This window comes from Balaenoptera ricei, chromosome 21 (genome assembly GCF_028023285.1).
Source record: "Balaenoptera ricei isolate mBalRic1 chromosome 21, mBalRic1.hap2, whole genome shotgun sequence".
Taxonomy (NCBI): domain Eukaryota; kingdom Metazoa; phylum Chordata; class Mammalia; order Artiodactyla; family Balaenopteridae; genus Balaenoptera; species Balaenoptera ricei.
In genome coordinates this window covers 26,503,496-26,531,003 of record NC_082659.1, presented here as the reverse complement: position 1 = coordinate 26,531,003, position 27,508 = coordinate 26,503,496, and the positions used below count along the sequence as shown (strand labels likewise).

General features: G+C 42.1%; 1 protein-coding gene across 18 annotated transcripts in view; it reads left to right on the top strand.

Annotated features, from left to right (window-relative positions):
* Window positions 1–27,508, top strand: part of FUT10 (fucosyltransferase 10) — a 285,646-nt gene that overhangs the window by 53,771 nt on the left and 204,367 nt on the right. For all 18 annotated transcript variants that reach the window (XR_009499870.1, XR_009499868.1, XR_009499873.1 and 15 more), the window contains one exon: window positions 19,292–20,127. Coding sequence is in view for 4 of the 18 variants with exons in the window: in XM_059909301.1 (XP_059765284.1) it covers window positions 19,292–20,127 (836 nt within the window). In the remaining 14 variants the exon portion in view is untranslated. The remainder of the gene's footprint in view (window positions 1–19,291; window positions 20,128–27,508) is intronic.

Sequence of the window (27,508 nt, the reverse complement as noted above, 5' to 3'; positions counted from 1 at the left end):
TAACTTATCAGTGACGTCCCTGTTGTCAGATCCTCCAGATTGCTAACTGAGATGGAGGCATTTTCTAGTCCTCAGCGTACTTGACTTCTCAGCAATATTTGACATCAGTATCTCGGTCTTCCTTCCTGAAATATCCTCTTTCCTATGCTTTTCCAACCCAGCATTTCTGGTTTTTCTTCTTCTTTGTCTGCCCTCGCAAGACCCTTTTGTAGCTGGCCATTGAATGTTGGAATCCATCAAGACTCATCCAAGGCCCTCTCTGTTTCTTACTCTAGACTTTCTCCCTTGGCTGGCGGTCCCCAATCCCATCAGCCTAAATGCCTGCTTCTTATAACAATATGTAATTTAAAAAATATCATGCTTTCTCTGTAATATAAAGAAAAGTAGTTTATATGTAATAGGCATTTCAGTGTGTGTGTGCTTGGCCATATGAAGGCATAATGATGTAGCCAAGTGCTGTGCCTCTGTGTAGAAACATTGGTTGTGAATGTGGGTGTTGTTTATGGAGGCGCTACCTTGTAGACAGACAGAGAGGTGTTGAACTGGCACTCAGTTACCTCGGACAGTGATGCGATTTTCTGAAATGGTGAGTAGGTCTGGATAAATACCAAACAGTAGTCCGCTTTTCCCTTAATTTACATGGTTCCTACATTCCTGGAAAATTCAGTGTAACTTGAAACGAGGCAAGAAATACAAGCTTTGGTGTTTATATGGTTAAAGATAAAGTTAGATTCCAGGCTCAGATCATTAAAAACAGGTTTTTAACCTCCATGGCATGTGGGGCATGAGACATTTCTTCTCTGTGAACTGCACTGCGTTTTGCAAGGTGTCTGGCATCCTGGGTCCCCTCCTGTGAACGGCAGTAGCAATCCCCAGTCACTGTGAGATACCCGCCCCCATCTCCCCAGCCCCGGAAAATTCCCATTCCCCCTGGTGCTCCTGCGCAGTAGTTTAGAACTACTGCCCTGGGCCGTCTCCTCCTGGGCAGGGGCTGCAGCCCAAAAGCAGATAATACCCGCGCTTAAGTCTTCACTCCAGACCTCTCTTCTGCCCTCCGTATCTGAATAACTGATTGTCTGCTTGTATGCATTTTATGGGTCACAAAGTCACCTCGAAACTCAGATAATGGCTGCAGTGTGCATCCATTTATGCAGGTCAGGAAAGTAGGGGTCATCCTTGGAGCCCTCCTCCCCCTTACCCTCCATGGGTATCCAGTCCATCATAAAATTCTTTTGATTGTATTTCCTAAATACAGCATATAGTTTCTAAATGTTTTTTCTAATCTCTTCATTTTCTCAGGCTCTACCTTTACAGCTTTACTCTAATCCACCGTAACTGGACCACCTCTGTGGCCTCCAGCTCACCCAGCTGCCCTCTCCCACTTCCTCTGGATGCACTGATTTTCCTGTGGTCCCTTGTAGTTCCTAATGTTCTCTCCTACCATAGACCTTAGAACACGTGCTGCCTCCCCGCTGGGGTGTTCCTCCTCCCCCTTCATTTGTTTATTCCACTCGTCTTTCAATCTCAGCCTGGGTCACTGCCTCCAGGAAGCCCTCCTTGACCCCTCTGACCTCTCTATTATAGGCTCTCTTAGCATTTCATAACACGTTTGAGTTCTGGCCTTATGTTTACTTATGTGATCAGTTGATTAATGCCTGCCTTTTCCACTGTATACTGTAAGCTCCATGAGAACAGGGGCATTTCTGGTTTTGCTCACTATTGTATTTCCAATACTTGCCATAGTGCCTGGCACACAGTAGGCCCTCAATAAATGCTGAGTGTTCCTGAAGCTTGAAATGAGATTTTTGCCGCCGGAGTGGCGACCAGTTCCGTTTTGTGACAAGAGGGGGCAGCAGAGAGCTGCCAGAGGAGAGGCCTCTGGTTTGTCTTTAGGTAGAAAATGCAGTTTGTCAGGCTGTTTAATCAGGAATAAGGGGAAAGGGAGGGGAGAACACACGAGTGAAAACTGAGAAGCAAAAGAACAGATTATCCAGAAGAGAAATGGAACCAGAGGGAGAAACTTGTAGCTGGAGTTCAGTAGAGGAGGCCAGGGTGGCAGAAGTGAAGGGGGCTGCTCAGATGTGAGTTGGGCAAGTTTGTGGCTTATTGCGTCTCAGGAGGCCTCTCTAGGGTTGGAAAGATTCCTGCCCCAATAAACCGAAAAGAGAAGCCGTATGATGCAGATGGAGGTGTAAAGAAAGGGGAGGAGCCAGTTTCTTCTTGCCGCCACAGCTTTGTTTGGGAGCTTATGACACATGGTGGCAGTTCTACTCCTTGCCTGGGGGACGGGACTGATGAGGGGGTGGGAGGGGTGGAGGGAGTTCGGGGTGCTGAGACGTGAGAAGAGGAAGGGGAGGAAACTAGTATTTCTCAAGTACCCTCTGTGTTACAGGCACAAAGTAGTCCTGGAAGGTCAGTATTATCCTCATTTGAATGACGAGGGTGCTGTGACTCAGAGTGTATAATAATATGCTCCAAGTCATCTTCGTATGGCTAAACTGGGCTTTTAGCCCTGACTCCCTTGGCTCAAAAGCCCATGCTCTTTCTTAGATATTCTGGTAACTTCTTAAAGATTTTGGCAATGGCCTTTTTTAACTTATTATGCCTAAAGGGAAACAGGCCCTGTTCAGTTTTGTGCCATGTTGGTAGATTCAACATTTACACGAGAAATTATCATCCCTGTTTACGGACTTGTTGGCCCTTGGGAAAGCAAGTGTACCATAAATATAAAATATTGCAATTTAACCGCTATGAGATGATGGAGGTTCACTAAACTAGTGGTAATTATTTCATGATGTATGTAAGTCAAATCATTATGCTGTAAACTTATACAGTGCGGTATGTCAATTGTGCCTCATTAAAGCTGGAAGAAGAAAAAGAAAAAAGAAACCCCCCCCAAACTGCAATTTAACTGACAATTTGTTTTTTTATTATTATTATTATTATTATAAATTTATTTATTTTTGGCTACGTTGGGTCTTCGTTGCTGCGCGCGGGCTTTCTCTAGTTGTGGTGAGCGGGGGCTACTGTTCTTTGTGGTGCGCGGGCTTCTCATTGCAGTGGCTTCTGTTGTTGTGGTGCACGGGCTTCAGTAGTTGTGGCTCACGGGCTCTAGAGTGCAGGCTCAGTAGTTGTGGCGCACGGGCTTAGCTGCTCCGCGGCACGTGGGATCTTCCCGGACCAGGGCTCGAACCCGTGTCCCCTGCATTGGCAGGCGGATTCTTAACCACTGCGCCACCAGGGAAGTCCCTGAGAGTTTTTTAAAATTAATTAATTGATTTTTAAAATCTTTATTGGAGTATAATTGCCTTACGATGTTGTGTTAGTTTCTGCTGTATAACAAAGTGAATCAACTATATGTATACACATACCCCCATATCCCCTCCTGTTTCCTACATCCTCATGTCCATTCTCTACATCTGTGTAACTGACAGTTTATAATCTCCGAACAGAGACTCAGAATCTGAAATATCCAAGGTCTGTGTGCATGTTTATGAGGGTCACACGTTGCAGGAATTATCATCCTGGTTTTATATGGATGGATACAAACCCACTGTACTGTTTTCTTGGCCAAAGTGTTAATCAAGGCAATACGGATGTAGGAAATAGGATCTCTGCTCATAGATCAAGAGCCAACATTAGAATGACCTTGAGCTATTTGAAGAATTTCCGACCTTGACTAGAACTGTTGGAGGAGGAAGATTTGTGTGAAGCCCTGCAAGAGAATGCTTCTCCGGAGAACTCAGCCCACGCTGTTGTAGCTATTGACACAGCATGATTTGAACAGCAGGTCCAAATGCATCTCTTTGTGATCAGCAAAGCAAGGGTGGGGATGGGAGGAGGAGCAAGCTTCTGGAAATGGAAAATGGTTGAAGTTGGGGTGGTGGGCAGGGGGGCATCACAGGGCTCCCCTCTTATCTAAGAGCAGTGGAACACATCTTGGAACTGAACGTGTGTCAGCGTTTTGGCAGGGAGAGATGTGTGATTTTATCTAATAGTTAATAAAGCTTAGGAAGAAAATGCATTCTTTTCATTGCAAAAGTGTGGTGAAAAGCGGGTGTTTTTTGGTTTTGTTTTTTCTCTTGGGAGGGGATGGAGGCTGTCAAGGGGAACCTTCCATCATTTAATCTCTCCATTTTCTCTCCAGGAATGATTTAGATTATATTGTCCGTGTTGCCTTCCATATTCCTTAAATATTTGGTTTAAGCAGTTATTAATGACAACAATGAGCACTTTCCTATGTGACACTTCATCCCTCCTGACTGCCCACAAATAGCAAAATGAGTTCTGAAATCAGTCGCTTGCCAGACTCACTCAATCTTTTTGGAGCATCTACATGTTGGACTTCTGTCCAGCACTGTATTTGATTCTGTAGGCATATACCTTCAAGGGATTGAAGGAATGGAAAACAAATGTATTCTTTTCCCCAACTGAATAAACAGTTATTAAGAACTCAGAACACTTCCCCATTAATCATGATCAGGTTCCAAGACCCTCCTATCAAAACCTTTTGAATCCATAATGAAGCCAGACCATAAAACTAATAGTCCAAACCTGATTTTTGGGTCCTAGAAGTAGGAGACTTACTACATGGGGAGGAGAGAAGATCCAGGAGAAAGAGAGCATGTGACATTTGAAGATTTAAGTAAATTTATAGTTTATAAAATTTGAGATGCTCTCCCTTGACATGACACTAGAGGGCAGTATATACAGTCAAACCTCGTAATGGAACCGGCTATTGAATTCTTACCATTTCCAGTTATGCTTTTTTATGTTCAAATGTCACCCCTCATTAATTCTTTTCATTTCATTAAATAAATAAAGGGAAAAAGACATTGAAATTATATACAGCCATAACAAAAAATATCTTATGAGGATAAAGAATTTTGTTAATTTTTACCAAAGTAATGCATACACAATTAAAAAAATGAAATAGTATTAAAAGGTTTTTTAAAAAATTTTTATTGGAGTATATTTGATTTACAATGTTGTGTTAGTTTCAGGTGGACAGCAAAGTGAATCAGTTACACATATACATATATCCACTCTTTTTTAGATTCTTTTCTCATTTAGGCCATTACAGAGTATTGAGTAGAGTTCCCTGTGCTACACAGTAAGTCCTTATTAGTTTTCTATTTTATATATAGTGGTGTGTATGTGTCAATCCCAATCACCCAATTTATTACTCCCCCCCGACCCCTTGGTAACCGTAAGTTTGTTTTCTACATCTGTAACTCTATTTCTGTTTTGTAGATAAGTTCATTTGTACGTTCTTTTTAGGTTCCACATATAAGTGATATCATATCATATTTGTCTTTCTCTGTCTGACTTACTTCACTCAGTATGACAATCTCTAGGTCCATCCATGTTGCTGCAAATGGCATTATTTCATTCTTTTTTATGGCTGAGTAATAGTCCATTGTATATATGTACCACATCTTCTAAAAGGTTTTTTCTTAAATGAAAAAAAAGTTCTCTTTCCCTCTCTCCTATCCTCTGTTTCCTGTAGCTTTCCTGGAATTTGTGTTCATATATCTAAATAATACATGCATACTTGTATTTTTTGAGACAGTTATTTGGTTTATTTTTAATGACATCAGAAATCATTGTTTACTATATAATTGTTAGAATTTTAAGTTTTCATCTTGGTACATTTTACCCAGCTTCAACAATCATCAGTCTTCTCTTATTTGTGTTTGATTATCCCCACATTCCTCCTTGCCCTCTTTTTTTTTTTTTTTTTTTTAATTTTTACACTTTATTTATTTATTTTTGACTGTGTTGGGTCTTCGTTTCTGTGCGTGGGCTTTCTCCAGTTGCGGCGAGTGGGGGCCACTCTTCATCACGGTGCGCGGGCCCCTCACTGTCGCGACCTCTCTTGTTGCGGAGCACAGGCTCCAGACGCGCAGGCTCAGTAGTTGTGGCTCACAGGCCTAGTTGCTCCGCGGCATGTGGGATCTTCCCAGACCAGGGCTTGAACCCGTGTCCCCTGCATTGGCAGGCAGATTTTCAACCACTGCGCCACCAGGGAAGCCCCTTCCTTGCCCTCTTAATTATTTTAAACAATTTCTAAATGTTATATCATCTTACATTTCCTTTTTTCATACTTTTAAACCTAGAGCTAATAATTGTCTTTTAAAATTTGCTTAGTTTTTATTAATTCATTATCATTAATTTTATTTTAACAGTTTTCCATCCAATATATGAAATGCCTATCTATGTAGGTAGAATTTTTGTGTATATAAAACAAATAAATTTTAGGTACATAAATAAAGTTTAATAAATAAATGGTCTGACATATTAGATAATCTATTGATTTTATTTCTCCTCCAGGGAACATTTGTTATGCACACCCCTCCCACTCAGTTTAGACTTGTTACTTGTTAATTCTGCTGAATATTCTCATCCTGGAATTTCAAATATCCTGAGGGTTTTTTTTTTTTTTTCTTTGCTGCTTTATGATGGATTCCTCATTTCCTAGGTCTATTTCCCGCTTTCTTGACTTACTTCCTTGGGTGGCTGCAGCCCCTTCTAACTGTTTCCTAAGAATATAAGGCAAGTCCTCCTTCAGAATTTTGAAAGGTTTGCTCCTTTGGGTTCCAGAAGTCCGATGTCATTCTGATTCTTTTTCCTTTGTAAGTGAACTTTGCGACCAGTTAGTCACACAGGCTAATTTAATTAAGGGGCTTTAGATTTCTGATTTTGGTACAGCTTTCTGTCTTTGAAGGAAAGGTACCATAAGTACTAACTAAGAATACCGGTAGCTGGAATTGGGTTCACCTTTATATATACCTCTTTGTATATATGCCTCTTTGTGTCTGGTACTATTTTGCTTCCCATTCCTTTGTAAATAACCAGTTTTCTAAAAATTCATGGTGTTTTGTGGCTTGGTGTGGGTCTTTTTTTCCCGTTGCGATGGACACTTAGGCCTGTGAATGACATGGCCAGTATTTTCTATCTTGCCTTGCATGGCTCTGAGGCTGAAGAGTGAATTGACTGGATCGAATTGCAGTTCCAATGGTATAGTCATTGCTGAGTGTTTTTGAAGCCTTTTTAAGCTTCTCACTGGTTTACCATTTATTCCCAGGGCTTTGCTTTTGCTTTCCTTGGCTCTGTATTTATATCTTTGAAGATATTTTGAGGGCGTCTTCAAAAAAGTAGCTTGGTAATGTTGATTTCGAAGGTCGAGAGTATCACTGCTAATTGAGGGCTTTACTGTTGCAGGTCTTTAGACTTAAAGACAATGAAAATGTGTAGTTAGTAAGGATGGGTTTTAAATATGGTGCATTGTTATTTAATCATTGCTCATATGTTAACTCTGTCAAAGTGGTTCGAGTGGCCTGTATAATGTCCACGAGGAGGTGTGACTCGATGTTCAACTAGAACTGGTTGGTAGTGGTCAGATGCCTGTTCTGAGCTGTGAATGGTGAATGCTTGGTGAGTATAGTTAAGAGTTTTGAGTTTCAAAACTCTCTGATGCTGCTCAGTGAGATTCACATGTGCTTTACTTAGAGCTTGTCCTGAAATGGTCTTCCAGATTAACCCCTCTTAGTTTGACATGTTGTTGTTTTAAACACCAAATGAAGATTTTTCTAAAGATTCCTTTTCTAATTAACTAATGGTACTATGCAGTTTTTCACTCGAGATAGAGCCATTCAGTAAAGAGGAAACCAGCACCTCTTCTTCAGCATATCTGCTAGGGAGCAGATTAATAGAAATACTGCTCCGTGGTTCATTTTGGCCTCATTCCACCTGAGCTGTAGATTAAAACTACTTCAGCGTTTCCCTGTCTGTCTCCTTCATCCTGATTTTGTGTTATTCTATCTTCATTTTCTTATGTACCTTGGATCAGTGAATGTGCTATTTTTCTCATAACGTCATTCACCAATTCTAATCCTCTAACTCCTTTTATGCAAGCTCAAAGATATCTCTGTGGTGCCATTATTTTTCCTGAGTACTAGCTCCAAGTTACTGGGGGAGGATTTATTTTCAAGGCTTGGTATCTGAATGGTCTGGACCATAACACCCAGCCGCTGCTCATTATTAGATGGAGGGGACCTGACAATATGGTAGGAAACCTGAGTGAAATGGCTGTTCAGGGTGGTCATCAGTAACAAGTGGCTGGCCTGAAGGGTCTGGCTGGGCAGATGGCACTGCTCTGGGGCCCCTGCATGCCAGCTCAGCTTGACAGTTGCAGAGGAGGGAATTGGCTCTGATGTTTCCCTCGGCCAGGATCTCCGCTATGGACTAGACTTCATTACATACCAGCAGATGGGAGAGTCAACCCAGTAACTTTCCATTTCCCAATTGGGAAATAATTCTGGGAAGATGTTTGGCTCTGTTGGTGCAGTGCAAAGAGCCGCTTTCCTGGCTAACAGGAACCCGCAGACATTTGGCACATGGAAATTTACACGCATGCACACTCCCGAGGCTCATGAGTCTTAGCCCTCACCAGGGATGTAACAAGTGGGAGACTTCTGGCTTTTCACTTGAGAAATTTCCAGTGCAAGTCCATGGAAGCTTCCCCACGGGCCTTTTAAAGGCTGGACTGCTTTCTTCTCCCGCAGTCACCACCAGCATGCAGAACCTCCCCTCCTGTGGGTGCTGCAGGATCACAGCTATCGCCGGACTGTCTAGCAACAAAGCAGATTCCATCCGTTCCGCCTCAGATGCCAATCATTTTCAGTGCCTACCAGTTCTCTGGGCAGTATTAGAATCAAGGAAGAGGCAGAGAACTGAAAAGTGATGGTTTCCTTGGATCAGGGTAAGGTTAACATTCTAAAAAATCAAATACTCAAGGTCTATTTCCCTTGAAGGGTAGGGTCACTTAACGATTCACTGAAGGGCATCGGTTTGAATCCTCTGTTCCCCTCTCAGGTACCCCATCCTTTCATCCTGGAAGTCTTTTCCTCCATCCCCTAGTATGTAGCCAACTCTCAGATGTTTCCTCGAAGTAAGTAAATAGAGCCTCAAGGTCAGAATGGAGCCCACCTCCTGAACAAAAGCCACTTCGCAAGTTTTTATTAGATTAGGTTCCCACAGCTGGGATTATCTGTACTAAAAGCTGTTTGTGTTGGGCTGCTCTAGTGCATTATTAGAGGCACTGAAATCTACCCCACCTCCCTTTCTATTGTACCTCTGGTCTTCTGGTCTTTTGATGAGTTTATAGTTATAACAACAACCAAACAACGTAGAATGGGAGAACAGTAGCTATGCTTTTCTTTCGATATTTCCAGAGAAGGAATCTGTACAATTTCCTGTAATCAAGGACTGCACAAGCTCTGAGTGAATTTTGAATTTGTTTTATACAGGGACCGGGGTAATGTTATGCTCCTGTAGAGCAGACAGTGACCATAGATCTTTGACTTTCTTCAAGCCTCAGGGATCCCTCCAACAGCATCCCTAAAAGGTGTTGCCCCAGTCTGTCCTGAATCTTTTCAGGAAGATCAGGGTGATGGAAGATCTCACTCTTCTTTTAAAAATCAACTCTTGAAAGGTGAAGTTTACATATAAGAAAGGCACACATTCTAAGTCAGCAGTTGGTGACAATTTATCAGTTAAGACATTTCCCCTGTGCCCTTCTGTAAGCCAGTCTGCCCCTACGCCCTGCTGTCTGCTATCCCTTTGATCTGATTTCTATCACTATAGGTTAGTTTTGCTCGTTTAGAGACTTTGTATAAATTGAATTGTACACTGTGGACCCTCTTTTGTCTGGCTTCTGTCTCGCAGCATATATTTGAGATTACTCTATTTTCCAGTCAAAAAGAGATGAAACTCTGATTTGTAGCCCACACTGACAGGCAATAAGACTCATGCCCCTTCTGCCTGGATGATTTTTATTTTCGTGGGAGTGTGGCCTGGGGGGTGACTAACTGTCTGGAGTTGCCCAGGACTCAGGTGGTTCCTCGGATACAGGATTTTCACTGATAAAACTGGAGAAGTCCCAGGCAAGTTGGGATGAGTTGGTTGCCCTAGCCCCCTCTACTAGATACCGTAAAGAACATTAGGGCACCAGGGGAATGAGCATCTAAACAATAGAGGAAAGGCAAGAAAAATGGACATTTTATGTTTCCTCACCTTAAGGCTCAGCTATAAGGGACCCAGCTCTGGGAGAATGCCTCCGGGAGCCATGCAGCTAGAAGCCGTGCAGCTGGAGGGCTGGGTTTGTGTCGCGTACCTGATTTCAACTGATTTTTTTTTTTTTAATTAATTTATTTATTTACTTATGGCTGTGTTGGGTCTTCGTTTCTGTGCGAGGGCTTTCTCTAGTTGCGGCAAGTGGGGGCCACTCTTCATCGCGGTGCACGTGCCTCTCACTATAGTGGCCTCTCTTGTTGCAGAGCACAGGCTCCAGATGCGCAGGCTCAGTAATTATGGCTCACGGGCCCAGTTGCTCCGCGGCATGTGGGATCTTCCCAGACCAGGGCTCGAACCCGTGTCCCCTGCATTGGCAGGCAGATTCTCAACCACTGCGCCACCAGGGAAGCCCTCAACTGATTTTTTTAAAAAATATTTTTTATAGTTTGGTTCCCTATTTTATTAAGGACATACTATGCTTCATTACTTTTCTGCTTTCCAGAATACTATTTTAAGAGCTCTGACATTGCCAACATTTAATACTTTTAATTGTGATCAAAAAAAATTGTGAAGTACATATTGAATAGTACAGAAATGACCTCCGCCTAGAAGGTCTTCCATACCAAAGATCAGTTAAGAGTCTAGTTCTTTAGCTTTTCCTTACTATCCCATTTTTAAATTTTTATAACTCACTAATTCTTTCTCAAATCATTGACTCTGTCAAATTTTTTTTTGCAAAGAATTAATAACTGGATGTCAAAGTGTTGCTAAGACTTCATTTTTTTTTAATGGGGTGGTAGTGTCACTAGTCTACCATTAAGTACTATCATAAGTAATTAAAATAAAATTGCTATATTTGTCAGAGTAAATGAGGCAGGAGAAAGGTCCTAAGATGATGTAGTGATTTTCTCATCAATTCATTTCACCTCTTTCTCCCTAACTTAATATATCCTTTTATGTTTTTTTAAAAATAAATTTATTTATTTTATTTGTTTTTATTTTTGGCTGCGTTGGGTCTTTGTTGCTGCACGCGGGCTTTCTCTAGTTGCATTGAGCGAGGGCTACTCTTCATTGCGGTGTGCGGGCTTCTCATTGCGGTGGCTTCTCTTGTTGCAGAACATGGGCTCTGGGCGTGCGGGCTTCAGTAGTTGTCACTTATGGGCTCTAGAGCGCAGGCTCAGTAGCTGTGGCGCACGGGCTTAGTTGCTCTGCAGCATGTGGGATCTTCCCAGACCAGGGCTTGAACCCGTGTCCCCCGCATTGGCAGGCAGATTCTTAACCACTGCGCCACCGGGGAAGCCCTATCCTTTTATGTTTACAGAAACCTGTTGACCTCATTGGGTGGAGATGCAGGTCATGAAATCAAACAGCTAGGACTGTGAACTGAAATTCCTGTTTGTTTGATGGGACTTACATAATTTGCAGATGACACTTGTGTGAAGGGCTTTCAATGCTTTGACTTAATTTTAAGATTTCTTTTTTTAGAATTCCCAGTGGTTCCACATTTGAGCTCTATCCCCTTGACAAATGCTTGCCATTAACACCCAATTTCTACTTTTACTTCTTGCTCTTTCTCTACCTCTTCTTGCCCAAATAAGCTTAGGCCTGACATTTGCAAAATAAGACCAAAAAATGCATCTATATTTATTTTCCAAATATCTTTGAGTACCTGCTACATCCCAGGCAGTATGTTAGGTTCTGCAGGCAAAGATGAAACAAGACATGGGTCCTTGAAAGCCTCCCTGTCTGCTGGAGGGCTGGACAGGTACTCAAATAATTACAGCTGAGTATGATAAATGCTATAGTTCAGGCCTATTCAATAGACCACGAGATAATCGGATAGGGAACAATGAAATGAGGAGTTGGGCAACTTGGAAAGCTCTTCCTGCAGAAGAATTCACCTCCTCCAGGTCCACTGGCAGTAGCAATTTAGCCTGTTTTAGAAGGAGAGCAGCGGGGTCTCATCTATAAGATCGCTTCTCAGTACAGCAACACGCAGACTTCCCAAACATTAGGCCACAGACTAAGACCATCGTCATTCAGATGGATCAGGCTGCAAGTATGAAGAACATGACCAAAGGTGGCTTAGGGACTTCCCTAGTGGCGCAGTGGTTAAGAATCCGCCTGCCAATGCAGGGGACACGGGTTCAAGCCCTGGCCCGGGAAGATCCCACATGCCATGGAGCACCTAAGCCCGTGCGCCACAACTACTGAGCCCGCGCTCTAGAGCCCGCGAGCCACAACTACTAAGCCTGCGCGTAGAGCCTGTGCTCCGCAGCAAGAGAAGCCACCGCAGTGAGAAGCCCGCGCACTGCAACGAAGTCCCAACGCAGCCAAAAATAAATAAATAAATTAATTAATTAATTTATAAAAAAAAAGTGGCTTAGCAATCAAGGCATTTATTTCTTAAATCAGCCAGAAATCTGGGGTAGGCTACCCTGTTTGTTCAGCAGTTCACCAGTTCACAGAAGCATCCTTCTCCTCTGCCATTTCTGCACATGGTCATCTGACGGCTGTGGCTGCTGAAACCTCTGTGACCTCACCTACCTGAACACGTCCATCAACCCCCAGACTTTGTGTGATGACCTCCCTCTCCGAGCAGCCTCATTTTCTCACTCCATGTCTTGTACTTTTGCTCCCAAACACCTGCTCACTTGTTGGCACTGCAGCTTTGGGGGACAGGGGGGGATATACTGAGCCACGAAGCAAGACGTCTCACCTGTTAGGCTTCCCGCGTCAGGATGAGAGTGTATGAGGGGATTTTCATTTCTGGTTTTGGGGCCCACAGTCTCTATAGGATAGGGTGTGTTTTGGGACAACTTTTATCTTTCTTTGAGTATGAACAATTACAGCATAAACTATTATCACTGTGAATTTTTTCCAAGCCATATTAGCTGTGACTCTACTGAAGAGTTGTAGTAAATATGTTCTTATTTGAATCTTACCTACACACGCTCACATACTGACACACTGGCACACTCATACACACTCAGACACTCGTACACCCCGACGTGAAACCTTGCTTTTCTTTGGGAATATGGATGATCTTTCTTCTCCTCCTCCTCCCCTCTACCCTCTGGTCGTTCTTTTATGTTTTTTTAGTGCAATAAAATTTCGTGTATCGAGCATTTATTATACGAGGAATTGGATGAAAAAATTTAAATAAAATAACAATTATAGGAAAGTATTTATGTTCTTTGCTTTATGCATTTACTGTCTTTCTCTTTTTGACTGCCATAGGAGGGGTGCATTTTATTTGTTTACAGTATTAAACTTGGGCCTATAAAATATAATTTATTCATTATGTTACTAAGGATTCTTAATGTGGACCTAAAATCCTTGGTCAAGATTAGATTTTCTGTGTATATTAGAAAATCAAGCTGAGAGTATCCTACACATGATTAACTTTGGAGGACAGTTTTTTCTTTCTTTCTTTCTTTCTTTCTTTCTTTCTTTCTTTCTTTCTTTCTTCCTTTCTTCCTTCCTTCCTTCCCTTCTTTCTCCCTTTCTCCCTTTCTTTCTCCCTCCCTCCCTCCCTCTCTCCCTCTCTCCCTCCCTCCCTCCCTTCCTTCCTTCCTCCCTTCCTTCCTCATTGCATGGCTTGCAGGATCTTAGTTCCCCAGCCAGGGATTGAACCCGGGCCCTGGCAGGGAAAGCACCAAGTCCTAACCACTGGACCGCCAGAGAATCCCCTGGAGGACAGTGCTTTATTCTGGAGTGTTCTCTCTTGGGTAGGGAGAGACTCTAAGGAAAGTTTATTTTTCCAGGTCATAGCTTCCAACTAGGGTCAAAAAGTGGCTCAAAGGCTAAGTGGGATGGAATGATTTGGCAGTTCTGTATCTACCTGGTGGGTAGACTTGCTTTGGAAAAAGTACTCAGTTGTTTTCTTATTTATTTATTTATTTATTTATTTGGTTGCACCAGGTATTAGTTGCAGCAGGCGTGCTCCTTAGTTGTGGCTTGCCGGCTCCTTAGTTGCGGCACATGTGCTCCTTAGTTGTGGTTGGCGGGCTTTTTAGTTGCGGCATGTGTGGGATCTAGTTCCCTGACCAGGGCTCAAACCCGCGTCCCCTGCATTGGCAGGCGGATTCTTAAGCGCTGCGCCACCAGGGAAGGCCACAGGATTCTTGCTAAAGGCAGCCAGGGGACTGAGCCGTTCAGTGTGTGGGGTGAGGAACTTGGTCAGACCTCAAGGTGGGGCATTTTCCCTAGACCAGCATAGCCGGATTCCTTGCTGAAACTGGGCTCTGCAGCCAGGGAGGCGGCCAGCCAAGCTTGAGGCGTAGTGAGAAGAGGGCGCAGGACAGAACTTGGACTCGCAGAACGAGGTGTCTGCGTCCACGTGCGCAGGGTCCGCACGGTGTGGGACAGAGCCAGGGGTGGAAGGAATGGGGGACAGGCACACCTGCATGCTAGCGTGGAACTTGGAGGGGTCTGAGAGTTCTGAATGGAACCTGCCCTTCAGCTGCAGGTTCCTTTGAGGGCCTTGAAAGGTGGGGCGGAGGTTGTCTGGTGGGGACTCTTTCAGTGGTGGAGAAACCTTAGAGACAACACACCGGAGAGCTTCAGGAGGCAGCTGGACAGTGGGGGCAGAGGGCAAGACCCCGAGGAGGGAGAGCAAGTGGGTGTTTCCCCTGTGGTGTCCTGAGCGAATGGAGGGGAAGGTTTGAGGGATTAGGTGAGGGTGAGCCAACAAGTGAGGAAGAATCCTCTCCCTCCTCTTCTCACCCCATGCCAGGCCCCAAAGTGAATCATGGTTTGTGGCAGAGAATGATGTTAATTTTGAATAGATGTTATCCATATTTGGTGTGAACCGTTGCTTTGCACATTTAAAAACGTCATGAATCTATATGTATGTAAAGGTAGAAGGGTAAAACATTTAGCAGCGTGTTAGATTGATTTATAGCCTTTAAACGTTCAGGCCTATGGTGGGCGGGACTCTCTTTGTACTCCTGCCTCTGGCCCTACACTGTTAGGAAGGGGACTACAAAGTTATTGACTGGCCCTCAGCATGGGCTCAGTGAGGGGGCTTGAGAAATTTCCACGCCCAGGGGTAGAATGGACAGACGCCTAGTTGAACGTGTATACTTGAGAGAGGACTACGTGACGTAGAATTGATTAAACGGCAGGTGAAAGGACTCATGAACAGAGAAGATGGGAGAAGAGGGAAGAATATGGGTCTAGAAGTTAGGGCTCCTGCCAGAGCCCCTTTGAATTGGCTAGAGCCAGGCTGTCTGCAGAGGTGCCTGTGTGGCACTTTTAGTTAACCCTCAGAACCTTAGAGAAAATAGATGACCTGATGGGGCTGTGTGGGTTGGTTAAGAAAAGTCACATGAAATGGCTTTAAAAATAGCAATGAACTATGCAAATGATAATATCATGAGGCAGCCCCTTGGCCTAGATTGTTTTTCCTCCAAAGTTTTAGATTCCTCTATTGGGGTATTTTTGCAGGATCACATTTTATGGGAAAAATACCGTTTTACAGTAGAGGTTCTTTTTAGAAACAGGTGACCTCTGGGGGACATTGTGTGGGAGCATTTCTTTTTTCTGAGTGAAGGCGTGCCTCCTCCCAAATGGGCTGGGTTTAAGCTGGGTAATATTTCCGTGAGTGTCTTGGGAGTGCCAAGAGTAAGTTATTCAACAGAATCAGCATTGTAGCGGGGCCAGTGATCTCTCTGGTCCTTTGCCATTAGCCAGTCTGAAAATTCTGGTCCCCACCGGGGATCTTTAACTCCAGGTACATGACTCAAACTAAACTTTCTTCATAGAGTGGGGTTAATAATATGTGTTGCCTTCTGCTTCTACCAGTTTGTGTGGGAACCATAAAAGAAGAGTATATGCCCCTGCAGAAGAAAGGGAGCACATAAACATATCATAAAGGATGGTCGCTCCTCTGCTTCTCTGCCATTTCAGATTCAGTCCCCATCGTCAGCAATCTGACACCGTTCGCCAGCATTAATTTTATTCCATTTGTGCTCCAAGTTGCAATTCCCTTTACAGTGCACTTTAGTGCTTAAGATCTGTCAGCTGTTAAAGGAACGAGTGAATTTGTCAGTATTCAATAAACACAAAATAACCCAGAGAAACGAAAGTTTAAATCTGAAGTTGTTAAACGTAAAGCCAGTGAAGATGGCTGTATAAAACTACTGAACCAATCGTATGCGAGTTAGTCACATTTTTATGGATTTATCATAGTTTAACTGATTTTCATTTCTTTAAAGACCCCAGTTGCAACTCTTGTTATAGTGGGCATTGCCCTGGAGTCAGAGCTAGATAACTCAGCTGGTTCCTGAGCCACATCTGATACCTTTCAGAAACTGCTCAATATCACCACTCACGTTCTAGGTCGTGATATCCTCAAAGTAGTATTTTAGGTCTGTTATGGTTCTAATTTTAGAATTCTTAAGTGTTTACCATCTGAAGCTCTAAGTTTAGGAGAGGAGCTTGCTGGGCAAAATGACATATGTTTTTTAATCTTCCTCAGAGAATTTTAGTTTGGAAGAAAAACCTGTTTTAATGTGATCGTGTGTGTGTGTGTGTGTGTGTATGTGTATCTTAGGGAAGTAACTAGGAAATACTTTTTAAAGTAGCAAATAATGGGAAATGTTTCTGGAAAGTTAGGTCCCTTAAACTTTCCTCTCTATTAAAGAGGCATTCCCCCACTATTAAAGATAGTCCCACTCCTACAAACGAAACAGAATTCAGATGTATGAGAACCGCAAGCTCTCATTTTTAAAAAACTGTGTTTGTTTTTAGGGGATGAATATAAATAAGTGTTTCTTGCTTAGATTCTGCAGGCTTTTTTTCTACTACAGATTGCACGTTTGAGGGACCTTATGCTCTTCTCTCCTTCTTCCCAACATCAAAGTTCGAGTAGCAACTTGGCTGAATGAGCCTGGAAGACTCACCTCTAGCTATAATGAATGAAAAGCTCATTATAACTGGTACCAGTTTCAAGTCTCATTCCTATTACCAACACACGGACCTAGATATTGGCCCTGAAAAGGTCTCGACAGCCATTTTTAGTTCCTCTTGTAATACTTCACTGATGTAGCCAAACACTGATGAAAGACAGGCCCTCTCCATTCTCTGAAACACTGGAGGTCGGCTTTGTGTCTTTCTGCTCTGCAGTTTGGATCTTTGCCGTGGCAACCACAGGGTAAGGCAGATTAAGAATCACCCATGTGACAGATAACAGCGGCAGACAGCCACTCGTGTGGCCGTCTCAAGGCATCTGTGCCGGATCCCCCAGTTAATTCTAGACCCATGTTAGTTTTAACCGTATTCCCTGCAGTCTCTAATCTTACATCTGGATCGCTGCCTCTGACTCCTATGGATTGGACTCTGGTTCTTCCTGTTCCAGGCAGATGGCCTTGATTCTCTGCTCTGCCTTTGGTGGAAGCTTTATGTTCTAACTCAAATTTATGGGTTCAGTTCCCATTGTTGGCCACTTGACCAGCCTAGAACCTTTATGAGCAGCAGCTAGTTCAATGTGATAAATTGCTTTTCCTCTCAAGTTCTCTTCCATGTCTTCATGTTTGGTTATTAACCATTACTGACCATCCAGCTCTGCATGCCATTACATTTCAGGTGTGTGGATGAAATTCTTTTTTGATGCTAAAGGTCCAATGTAGCAAATGCCAAGTAAACAAATATATGACCATTTTTAGATGTTAGTCTTTCATTCCTGATCATTGAGAAATGAAAGCCTGTTATCAAGACAGTAGTCTGTACTTTCTCCAGCAGTTTCTGTGGGCTCAGTATATATCTTCCAGCATAATTTTATTTGGTTTTTAATTGTTTAAAAGCCTTTCTTGATTAACTGATTCCTCACTGATGTACTGTTGGCACCAAAGAGTATATATTTATTTGAGAGAGTGTGCACTGGCATTAAATAACTAATTTTTATGAATTCTACCAGAGAATATGTTTTATTATGCTGGAAGAATTTATTTGGTGTGTTTTCCCCCAGTGGATGCTAGAAGATGGATTTTTGTGTGTGTGCCATTTTCTTATATTTAAAAAATCAAATCACGGGGCCAAAAAACCATCAGTGTCCGGAACACCTTAGAAATTCTGTATTACGTATTGTGATATTGTCTTAATTCTTCTTTCTCAGTTATAGAAATAACTTCTTCCTGGTTGGGTCTCCACCCACACAGTCAGGAAACAATGGCTTACCATATCCATCACTTCTGTCTGCACATTATCGTGTTTCAAAGATTTCCCCAATTAATCCTGTGGAAGCTGGAATCACTCATAGCTATAATCCTGTTATGCCTTCTTTATTTCTTGATGTGCTTGTTAATTCATGTCCATCCTGTAGAAGTCTGTAACATAGTGCTATTATCAGCTCTTAAGTCTTTAAAAGCCTCTTGTCTACCATTTTTACTAAGGTTGATTCGCTGTGCTTTGTTGAAATTGATCATTTTAGATTTAAAAAAAATTTTTTTTCCTGTATATTTGTTCTGGCTACTTTTGCATGATTTCACTTTTTTTTCAGTTAATCAGTCTGCCAAGCTGGTTGCTTTTCCCCTTTTGGCTTCCTTTCTCTTGCTTTTTCTTTTCTTTTTTTTTTTTTAAATTAATTAATTATTTTTGGCTGTGTTGGGTCTTTGTTTCTGTGCGAGGGCTTTCTCTAGTTGCGGCAAGCGGGGGCCACTCTTCATCGCGGTGCGCGGGCCTCTCACTATCGCGGCCTCTCTTGTTGCAGAGCACAGGCTCCAGACGCGCAGGCTCAGTAGCTGTGGCTCACGGGCCTAGTTGCTCCGCGGCACGTGGGATCTTCCCAGACCAGGGCTCGAACCCGTGTCCCCTGCATTGGCAGGGAGATTCTCAACGACTGTGCCACCAGGGAAGCCCCTTGCTTTTTCTTTTTTAAGAACTGTCTCTTCATTTCTCCTTCCCTCTCTTAGGCAATGCCTCTGGAAGAAAAGCCAGGAGGCAGTGGAATAAATTCTTTAAAATCAGGATAGGCACTTCTCCCATTTCCTTTTTCATAAAATGAGAGAGGGGGTCCCTTTCCTTGGTGATTCTCTCCCTGAGCAGTTTCTAGGGTGGAAGCTTCATGATTGACTGCCAGGCATTTTGCAGACACTGTAATATGCTACTTATTTATAGCCTCAAACTTCTCTGTATACTAATCTTACCAGGTGGACTCAAACTTAAACCCCAGAGTTCTTTGGACACACTACATTGTCTTTTCTTCTCCTAGGTACTGACTTTAACATAGATAGCTTACCTCTGCCTCGGAAAGCCCATCACGACTGGGCCCTTTTTCATGAAGAGTCTCCGAAAAACAATTATAAGCTCTTTCACCAGCCAGTCATCACCTTGTTCAACTACACGGCCACCTTCAGCCGGCATTCCCACCTGCCACTAACTACCCAGTACCTGGAGGGCACAGAAGTCCTGAAGTCACTCCGATACCTGGTCCCCTTGCAGTCCAAAAACAACCTTCGAAAAAGCCTCGCTCCTCTGGTGTACGTACAGTCCGACTGTGACCCACCCTCAGACAGAGACAGCTACGTTCGAGAGCTGATGACGTACATTGAGGTCGATTCTTATGGTGAGTGTTTGCGAAACAAAGCTCTCCCTCAGCAGCTGAACGGTCCAGCCTCTATGGACGCTGGTGACTTTTATAGGATCCTTGCCCAGTATAAGTTTATCCTTGCTTTTGAGAATGCGGTTTGCGATGACTACATCACTGAGAAGTTCTGGAGACCTCTGAAACTGGGGGTTGTCCCTGTGTATTACGGATCACCCAGCATCGCAGACTGGCTTCCAAGTAATAGAAGTGCTATCCTGGTATCAGAATTTTCTCACCCTAGAGAACTGGCAAGTTACATCAGACAGCTGGATCACGACGACAGACTGTACCAGGCCTACATAGAATGGAAGCTGAAGGGTGAGATTTCGAATCAGCGACTTCTCACTGCTCTCAGGGAACGGAAATGGGGGGTGCAGGACATCAAGCAGGACAACTACATCGACACATTTGAGTGTATGGTGTGCACCAAGGTGTGGGATAACATTAGGCTCCAGGAAAAGGTAAGCAAATCCGGGTTTGGCAGAGAGGTGCTGGGATGGCCGTCTTGATGTTCTCTGCTGCTCTGCATTATTCTATTGCAGCTGCCCCATCACTGGTCCTCACTTCTATCAGAGAGGCCAGGCTCTGCGGCAAGGGTGACTATTTCATTTCTATTCTTTGAGAACTGTCATGAAGTTTACTAGTCCTGTCCCTCTTCCTGAAGGCCTTAAATTCTCCTTTATTGTTTCTTCTGGAGGGTAATATACTGCAGGTGCTGGGCAATAATACAAGGAAGCTGCAGGGGAGGGAGAAGGCCAAAAAATTTAAAATATGGAAAGTTCTGAATCTCATCCACATGGTCAGTCCTTTAACCTCTCCATCAAGGCTGTGGTTTATGCCAGACCCCTTATGCTCATGCCCCATGGACTGCCATTTTGAAACTTATTTTCATTTCATATACACACTCAATTAACCTCTCTCTCTCTGTCTCTCTCTCTCTCACTTCCTCTCACTCCCTGATTGTTGCTCTTTCTGTGTCTGGTACACACACATGCTTATTAATATAAAGAGAATATTCAATTAATGTCAGGGATAACCCTTAAAAGACTTCTTTTTCTTAAATTATTAAAATTAAAGTTCTTAGTAACATCTTCAAATTCTAGATGCTCTTTTTTTTTTTTTAATTAATTAATTCATTCATTTTTATTTTTTGGCTGCGTTGGGTCTTCGTTGCTGCGCGAGGGCTTTCTCTAGTTGCGGGGAGCGGGGGCTACTCTTCATTGCGGTGCATGGGCTTCTCATTGCGGTGGCTTCTCTTGTTGTGGAACACGGGCTCTAGACACGTGGGCTCAGTAGTTGTGGCACGCGGGCTCAGTAGTTGTGGCTCGCAGGCTCTAGAGCGCAGGCTCGGTAGTTGTGGCGCACGGGCTTAGTTGCTCTGCGGCATGTGGTATCTTCCCAGACCAAGGCTCAAACCCGTGTCCCCTGCATTGGCAGGCGGATTCTTAACCACTGCGCCACCAGGGAAGCCCTCTAGATGCTCTTAATGTTTATTTGCTTACTTTATTATTTATGACAGGAATGGTTCCACTTTATAGAGAAACGAATTCATTAAAAGGAAACTTGTTGAAAGAAAAAGGTTACTTTCAACTACCTTTGAAATCTAGAAAAATATGAGATGACCTTACTTGGCTGTCACCCATCATTTCCTTGACTCCCATATACACATAACGTTTTATCTAAATTCTCTGAAGGTAAACAATTTTGTTAAATATTTAAATGTTTATTTTAGCTAGCATAGAAATTTCAGGTCAAACATAAACATAAATAGTGTGTGGAATTATTTTAATGTATTGAACACATACTGTATGAGGCTTTCGTGTGCTAAATATGTATATGCTTAGACAAATTTAAAATATGTGAAACATTATTTTTCTAATTTTAATAATTATGAGAATTTAAATTGTTTTATTTGGTTTCTTATAACAAAGTTTTATTCATAAAATCTTTATTTTAAGCTGAGCGTCTTGGTCAGCAACAGGAACACTAAATATTATATCATTCTTCTCAGGGAATGCATCCTGATTTCCAGTGACTTCCTTTATGACCTAATTTATAGGGCCACCTTACAGCAAAAACCAAAACACACACACACACACACACACACACACATGCCACTGCAAAAAACACATGAGAAAGTAGAGACCACATTAATTGCCCATGCTTTACCAATTATTGATTCTGAAAATATATCAAGGCAGAAAACAGAACTTCTGAGGATGAAGATTTGCCTGGGCTCATTTTCACGATCCTTTTCGATGTTGGAGATTATATTCACAGAAAACTGAAAGAAGCACCCAAACCCTAACTGCTCCCGCATCTCACAGAAACCCTATTGGGATGATTACTGGGGACTGGAAAAGAGGGTGTAGTGACATTGGGCAATAGCTTTTTCAAAGATATAGGAGGATACATACATTCGTGCATTTCCCACAGAACCAGCTGTCTGGTTGTGGTATTTCAGAGTGCCTGAAGGTGGTGTAGTTGAATGCCCTTCTCTCTGGAGTCTTGGAGGAGAAACAGAGTAAGCCGTCCTCCAGCATACTCTTCTCCTCCCAGAGAGGTGGTCAGTGGAGGTGACTGGACGGCTTTGCTTGCATTTCAGAGAACTTGGTGCAATTCTCAAATGCAAATGTGCTCATTATTGAAAAGCAGAACAAAACATACCATGGAAGTAAATTAAACGGTATTAGGCCAGCTGTTTTCATTTGTGTTTGTAAGATTTGTTACAGCTTATATATAGGGTATGCCTTAAAGTAAGCTACGTAAATGTTTCTTCACTTTTTCTCTTTCAGACAAATAAAAGCTGAAAGAAATAATTTGATCTCCTCAACTCTGATTATTTTTTATCTTACAATTGATAGTAGTTTAAATCATGGTATTTAGATGTAGAAAACACTATTAGAATGTTCAATGCATTTCCCCTTCCTCTATTCTGCTTCCTCCTCTCATAAACGTACAAACCTAGTGTATTAGTTATCTACTGCTGTTTAAACAGTAGTGCCACAAACTTAGTGGCATAAAACAACAAACTTTCGTTATTTCACAGTCTCTGTGGGTTAGGATTCTGGTCGTGGCTTACCTGGGTTCTCTGGAAGGCTGCAATCAAAGTGTCAGTCAGGGCTGGGTTCTCATCTAGAGGCTTAACTGGGGACAGGTCTGCTTTCAAACTCACATGCTTGTTGGCAGATTCATTCAGTTTCTTGAGGTTGTAGGACTGAGGGCTTCAGTTTCCTGCTGGCTGTAGGCTGTAGGTTGCCCTCAGCTCCTCGAGGCCACCCGCAGTTCCCTGTCCTGTGCTTCCCGCACATGGCTGCTTGCTTCCTCAAAGCCAGCAAGGGAGGGGGAGATGCCAAGACCAGTGCTACAGTCTCACGAGTGTAACCACATGCATGTAAGCACATACATCCTCTCACCTTTGTCATACTCTATTGGTTAGAGGCAAGTGACAAGTAACACCCACACTCGAGGGGAGGGGATAACACAAGGGCGTGAATACCAGGAGGTGTGGATATCATGGGGCCATCTTGAATCTGTTCCTCACACCTAGTGAATCTGAGTGGGCCTATTCTCAGTGTCGTTTGCTTGATTTATGTAGGGGAAAGTCTTTCAGTATTGAAGAGACCAACCCAGGAGTTAATGTTAGTTAAAGAACATTTATTGATACATGATCCTGTCCTCAAAGAGGCTTTAATAGGGGAGACAACATGGAATAATCAGGAATATAACTTTACAGAATTGGGGTAAACTTAAAAAAATTAGCTTTATTGAGGTATAATTGATGTACAATAAACTGCATATATTTAAAGTTTGCAGTTGAATTAGTTATTACATGTGCAAACACCTGTGAAACCATCACCTCAGTCAAGATGACAGACATTTCTATTCTCCCCTAAACGTTTCCTCATGTCTGTTTGTAATCTATCCCTTTTCCACCCGCTTCTTCAGGCAACCACTCATCTGCTTTTTGTCACTTTTGACAAAGAAGCCAAGGCAGTTTTCTAGAATTTTGTATAAATGGAATCATGTAGTGTGTATTCTTTTGTGTCTGGCTTCTTTCATCCTGCATGATAATGTTGACGTTTATCCACAATTCTGTGTGTATCAAGAGTCCATTTCTCTATATTGCTGAAGTTTGGATATACCAAAATTTGCTTATCCATGCACCTGTTTCCAGTTTTTGGCTATTACAAGTAAAGCTGCTGTGAACATTCATGTACAGATCTTTGTATGGCTATATGCTTTCACTTCTCTTCCGTAAATACCTAGGAGTGGATTGGCTAGGTCATATGGTAGATGTCCGTTTAACATTTTGAGAAACTACTAATTTATTTTCTAGAGTTTCTCCATCTTATATTCCTGCCAGCATTGTATGAGAGTTCATTCATTAACAGTTGGTGTGTGGTCAGTCTTCTAATTTTTGCCTTTCTAGTGGGTGTATAGTGTATCTCACTGCGGTTTAATTTACATTTTTTTAATAACTAATGATGTTGAATATCTTTTGATGGCTTATTTGCTGTCAATATCTTCTTTTGTGATATATCTCTTTAAGTCTTTTGCTCATTTTTTAAAAACTGAGTTGTTTGACTTGTTATTCTTGACTTGTAAGAATTCTTTATACACTGTGAATACAAGTCATTTGTCAATTATAAAATTAACAAATGTTTTCCTTCAGTCTGTGGGTTGTCTTTTCATTTTCTTAATAGTGTCTATAGGAGTGTAAAGTTTTTAATTTTGTTGAAGTCCAGCTCGTAAATTTTTTCTTTTATAGCTTGTGCTTTTTGTGGCTTGTTTAAAAAAATCTTTGTCTAACCCAAGGTCTCTAAGATTTGCTTCTGTTTTCTTCTAGAAATTTTGCTGTTTTAACTTTTGCATTTAGGTCTATGATCCACTTAGAGTTAATTTTTGTGTTGTGGTGTGATGTAAGAGTTGAGGTTTGTTTATTTGGATATCCAATTGTATCAGCCTCATTTGCTGGAAAGATTATTCTTTCCTGATTGAATTACCTTGGCTTCTTTTTTAAAAAATCAATTGGCCATATATGCATGGGTCAGTTTCTGTGCTGATCAGTATATCTATATTTGAGTACTGTTGCTTTATAATAAGTCTTGAAATGAGGTAGTGTTAATCTTCCAACTTTGTTCTTTTTCAAAATTATTTTCACTATTTTTGGTCTTTTGCTTTTCCACATAAATTTTAGATTCATTTTGTCAGTTTCTACAAAAATCCTTGATGGGATTTTCATTGGGATTTTGTTGAATCTATATGTCAATTTGGGGAGAATTGACAGCAATATAGAGACATTTAATCAATAAGCATGATATATTTGTTCATTTATTTAGGTCTTTTTAATTTCTTTAAACAGTGTTTTGTAGTTTCTGGTGTACAAGTTTTATAACTCTTTGGTCAAATTTATCCCTAAGAAGTTCACGTTTTTGGATACCACAGTAAGTGGTATTTTTTTTTAAAAAAACTTTATTTTCCAATTGTTCGTTGCTAGTATATAGAAATAAAATTGATTTTGTATGTTTGACCTCGTATACTGCAACCTTGTTAAACTCACTGATTAGTTCTGGTATCTTTTTTTTTTTTTTTTTGAATTCCTAGGATTTTTCTATGTAAATGATCATGTCATTTACAAATAAAGACAATTTTACTCTTCCCCTGTCCCCCTCAATCTGTCTTTTATTTCTTCCTTTTTCCTCTACTGCACTGACTAGGCATACTCTATGATGGGATTTATGACAGGCCCATCATATCTGCCCCCCACATTTAATTTACCTTTCTGACCACTGACAAAAACAAGATAAATCATGGAAAACGGTGGGGGATGACCATTTACTTAACTTGACAGTAGACCCAACTGCAGCTGCCTTGCTGAATTTGGTATCTGTGTAGCAGATCAGAGCTGTTCCAGTCAACTTTTTATGTTAATGCCCATCCACAAGCATCTCTATCTCATTTATAGTAGACTGTCATCATGTCTAAGTTTTAAAGAACCAGTCAACAAGCTATTAGGACCAGCTTCAGAACATTGCCAGAACACTGAGTTCCATGTCATAAGTGAGTCCCTCCAGGTCCATAATGCCCTGTTTAGCCTTATATTCCTCCCACCCTCAAGATACACTACCTCAAGATACACTCTTACACATGCCCCAATTCTTGCCTGTACATCCTAACCAGGTCCTTCAGGTCCTTTTGACATATAAGCTATTTCCTCTCTGAGCAGGGACTCCTTTCTCACTTACGTGCTGAGTGCTGATGATGAACAGTTTACAGCCTTATTAATTTTATTGGTAATTTACTATTGGCAGTGGGACCTTATTGCCATCAGGTGAATAATACTCTCTAGGACCACTTCTGGTACCAACTATTTAAACACAGAAAATGGAAATGGAAGCAGAGACATTTGTGCTTTGGTTTGACTGGGGGTACAGTCCTAGAAAGGGGGAGTGAGGAACGGGTGAGTGAAGCAGTGAAGGAACGAGAGCCAGTTTGAGAATGTACTGAACTGAGTGCCTCTAAGTGGGATGCATTGGTTAATCCTTGGGGCCCCACCCCGAGAAGCATTTACTGTATCTCAGGACCATTCCTTTAAGGTAAAGAAGGGGAGAGAATTTATCCATTGCTCCAGTTTCCCTTTGATCAAAAGTTTGCCCCACTGGGCTTAGCTCCTCCTCACTTTCAGGTTGTACATGTGTGATATGGGTGCTGAGAAGAGTTTCACAGTGATTTCAATGGTTAAATCTCAGGAAAGGAAGTTGAGTCACATGGGAGGAGGTGAGGTGCCCAGTTGGTTAGAGCCCTACACAGCTGGAACAAGAGACAGGTGAGGATAAGAGGTTCAGGTACAGAAGAGGTGTCAGCTAGAGTACAGCATCCTTACCCTCATCTGTGTCCACTCTCCCCCAGTCTAGAGACCCACTGTTCAACTTTCATTGGAGGATACACCTCTGAATTTTCTGGGGTGGGGAACACCCGTTTCCTGTTTGTGCAGAGTGATGATCTGGGGTTTTAATTGCTTTTTACCAAAAATGACAAGCAGCTCTCTGGTTTTAGTCCCATCTTTTTACCCGTTTTCAGAGATTCTTTATGCCACCAAATTCCTAATATCTTGAGAACTCTGCATTGTAGACTGAGTTGCTTTACTGCTTTCCCACTGCTTTTTAGAACTCAGCTTTCTCAGGTCAACTAAGTCATTTGCCACCAAATGGCAACTTCCAAAAATTTGTTGCTGTTGTCTCCATTATTTTGTTTGTCCTTGTGAATTTATGCCTTAATAAAAAACTCCTTCCTGTCATTTTAGTGATGGTACTAAATCATCACCAGGAGTAATAATCCTAAGTTATCAAATGAACAGCTGCCAGGAGAGAACAGCTGCCAGGAGAGAAAGAGCTGCTTTGCATTTTTTTCTTTGAACACACTTTTATCTAATACCTACTGAGTATAAGACCTATTCTTCCTGTATCATAAATGTCAGCTCTTAAAAGTCATCCAATAGACATACCTCAGGTCAAAATTTTTCTTCTTAAAGATTAAATATGATGTAAATAGCTTGGATGATCTTTTGAAGTTAGAATTATAAACAAGGTATGAAAATGGAGAGGATTTCTAAGAAAAAGGAAATATGCAGTATGCCATGCTTCTAAAAGACAAAGACAATTTAGAGATTTCCTATTTGTATTTAAAATAAACAAAGCATAAATGGTGGTGTGGGAAGATGGAGAGTTAGCATCTCCTCACAACTAGGGCGCCTGCCGGCTGCTGGTGGGAGACTCTGATGCCCAGGGAGATGGGAGGAACCCCAAAATGAACTGGTAGGGCACAGGGGGATTGAGGGGC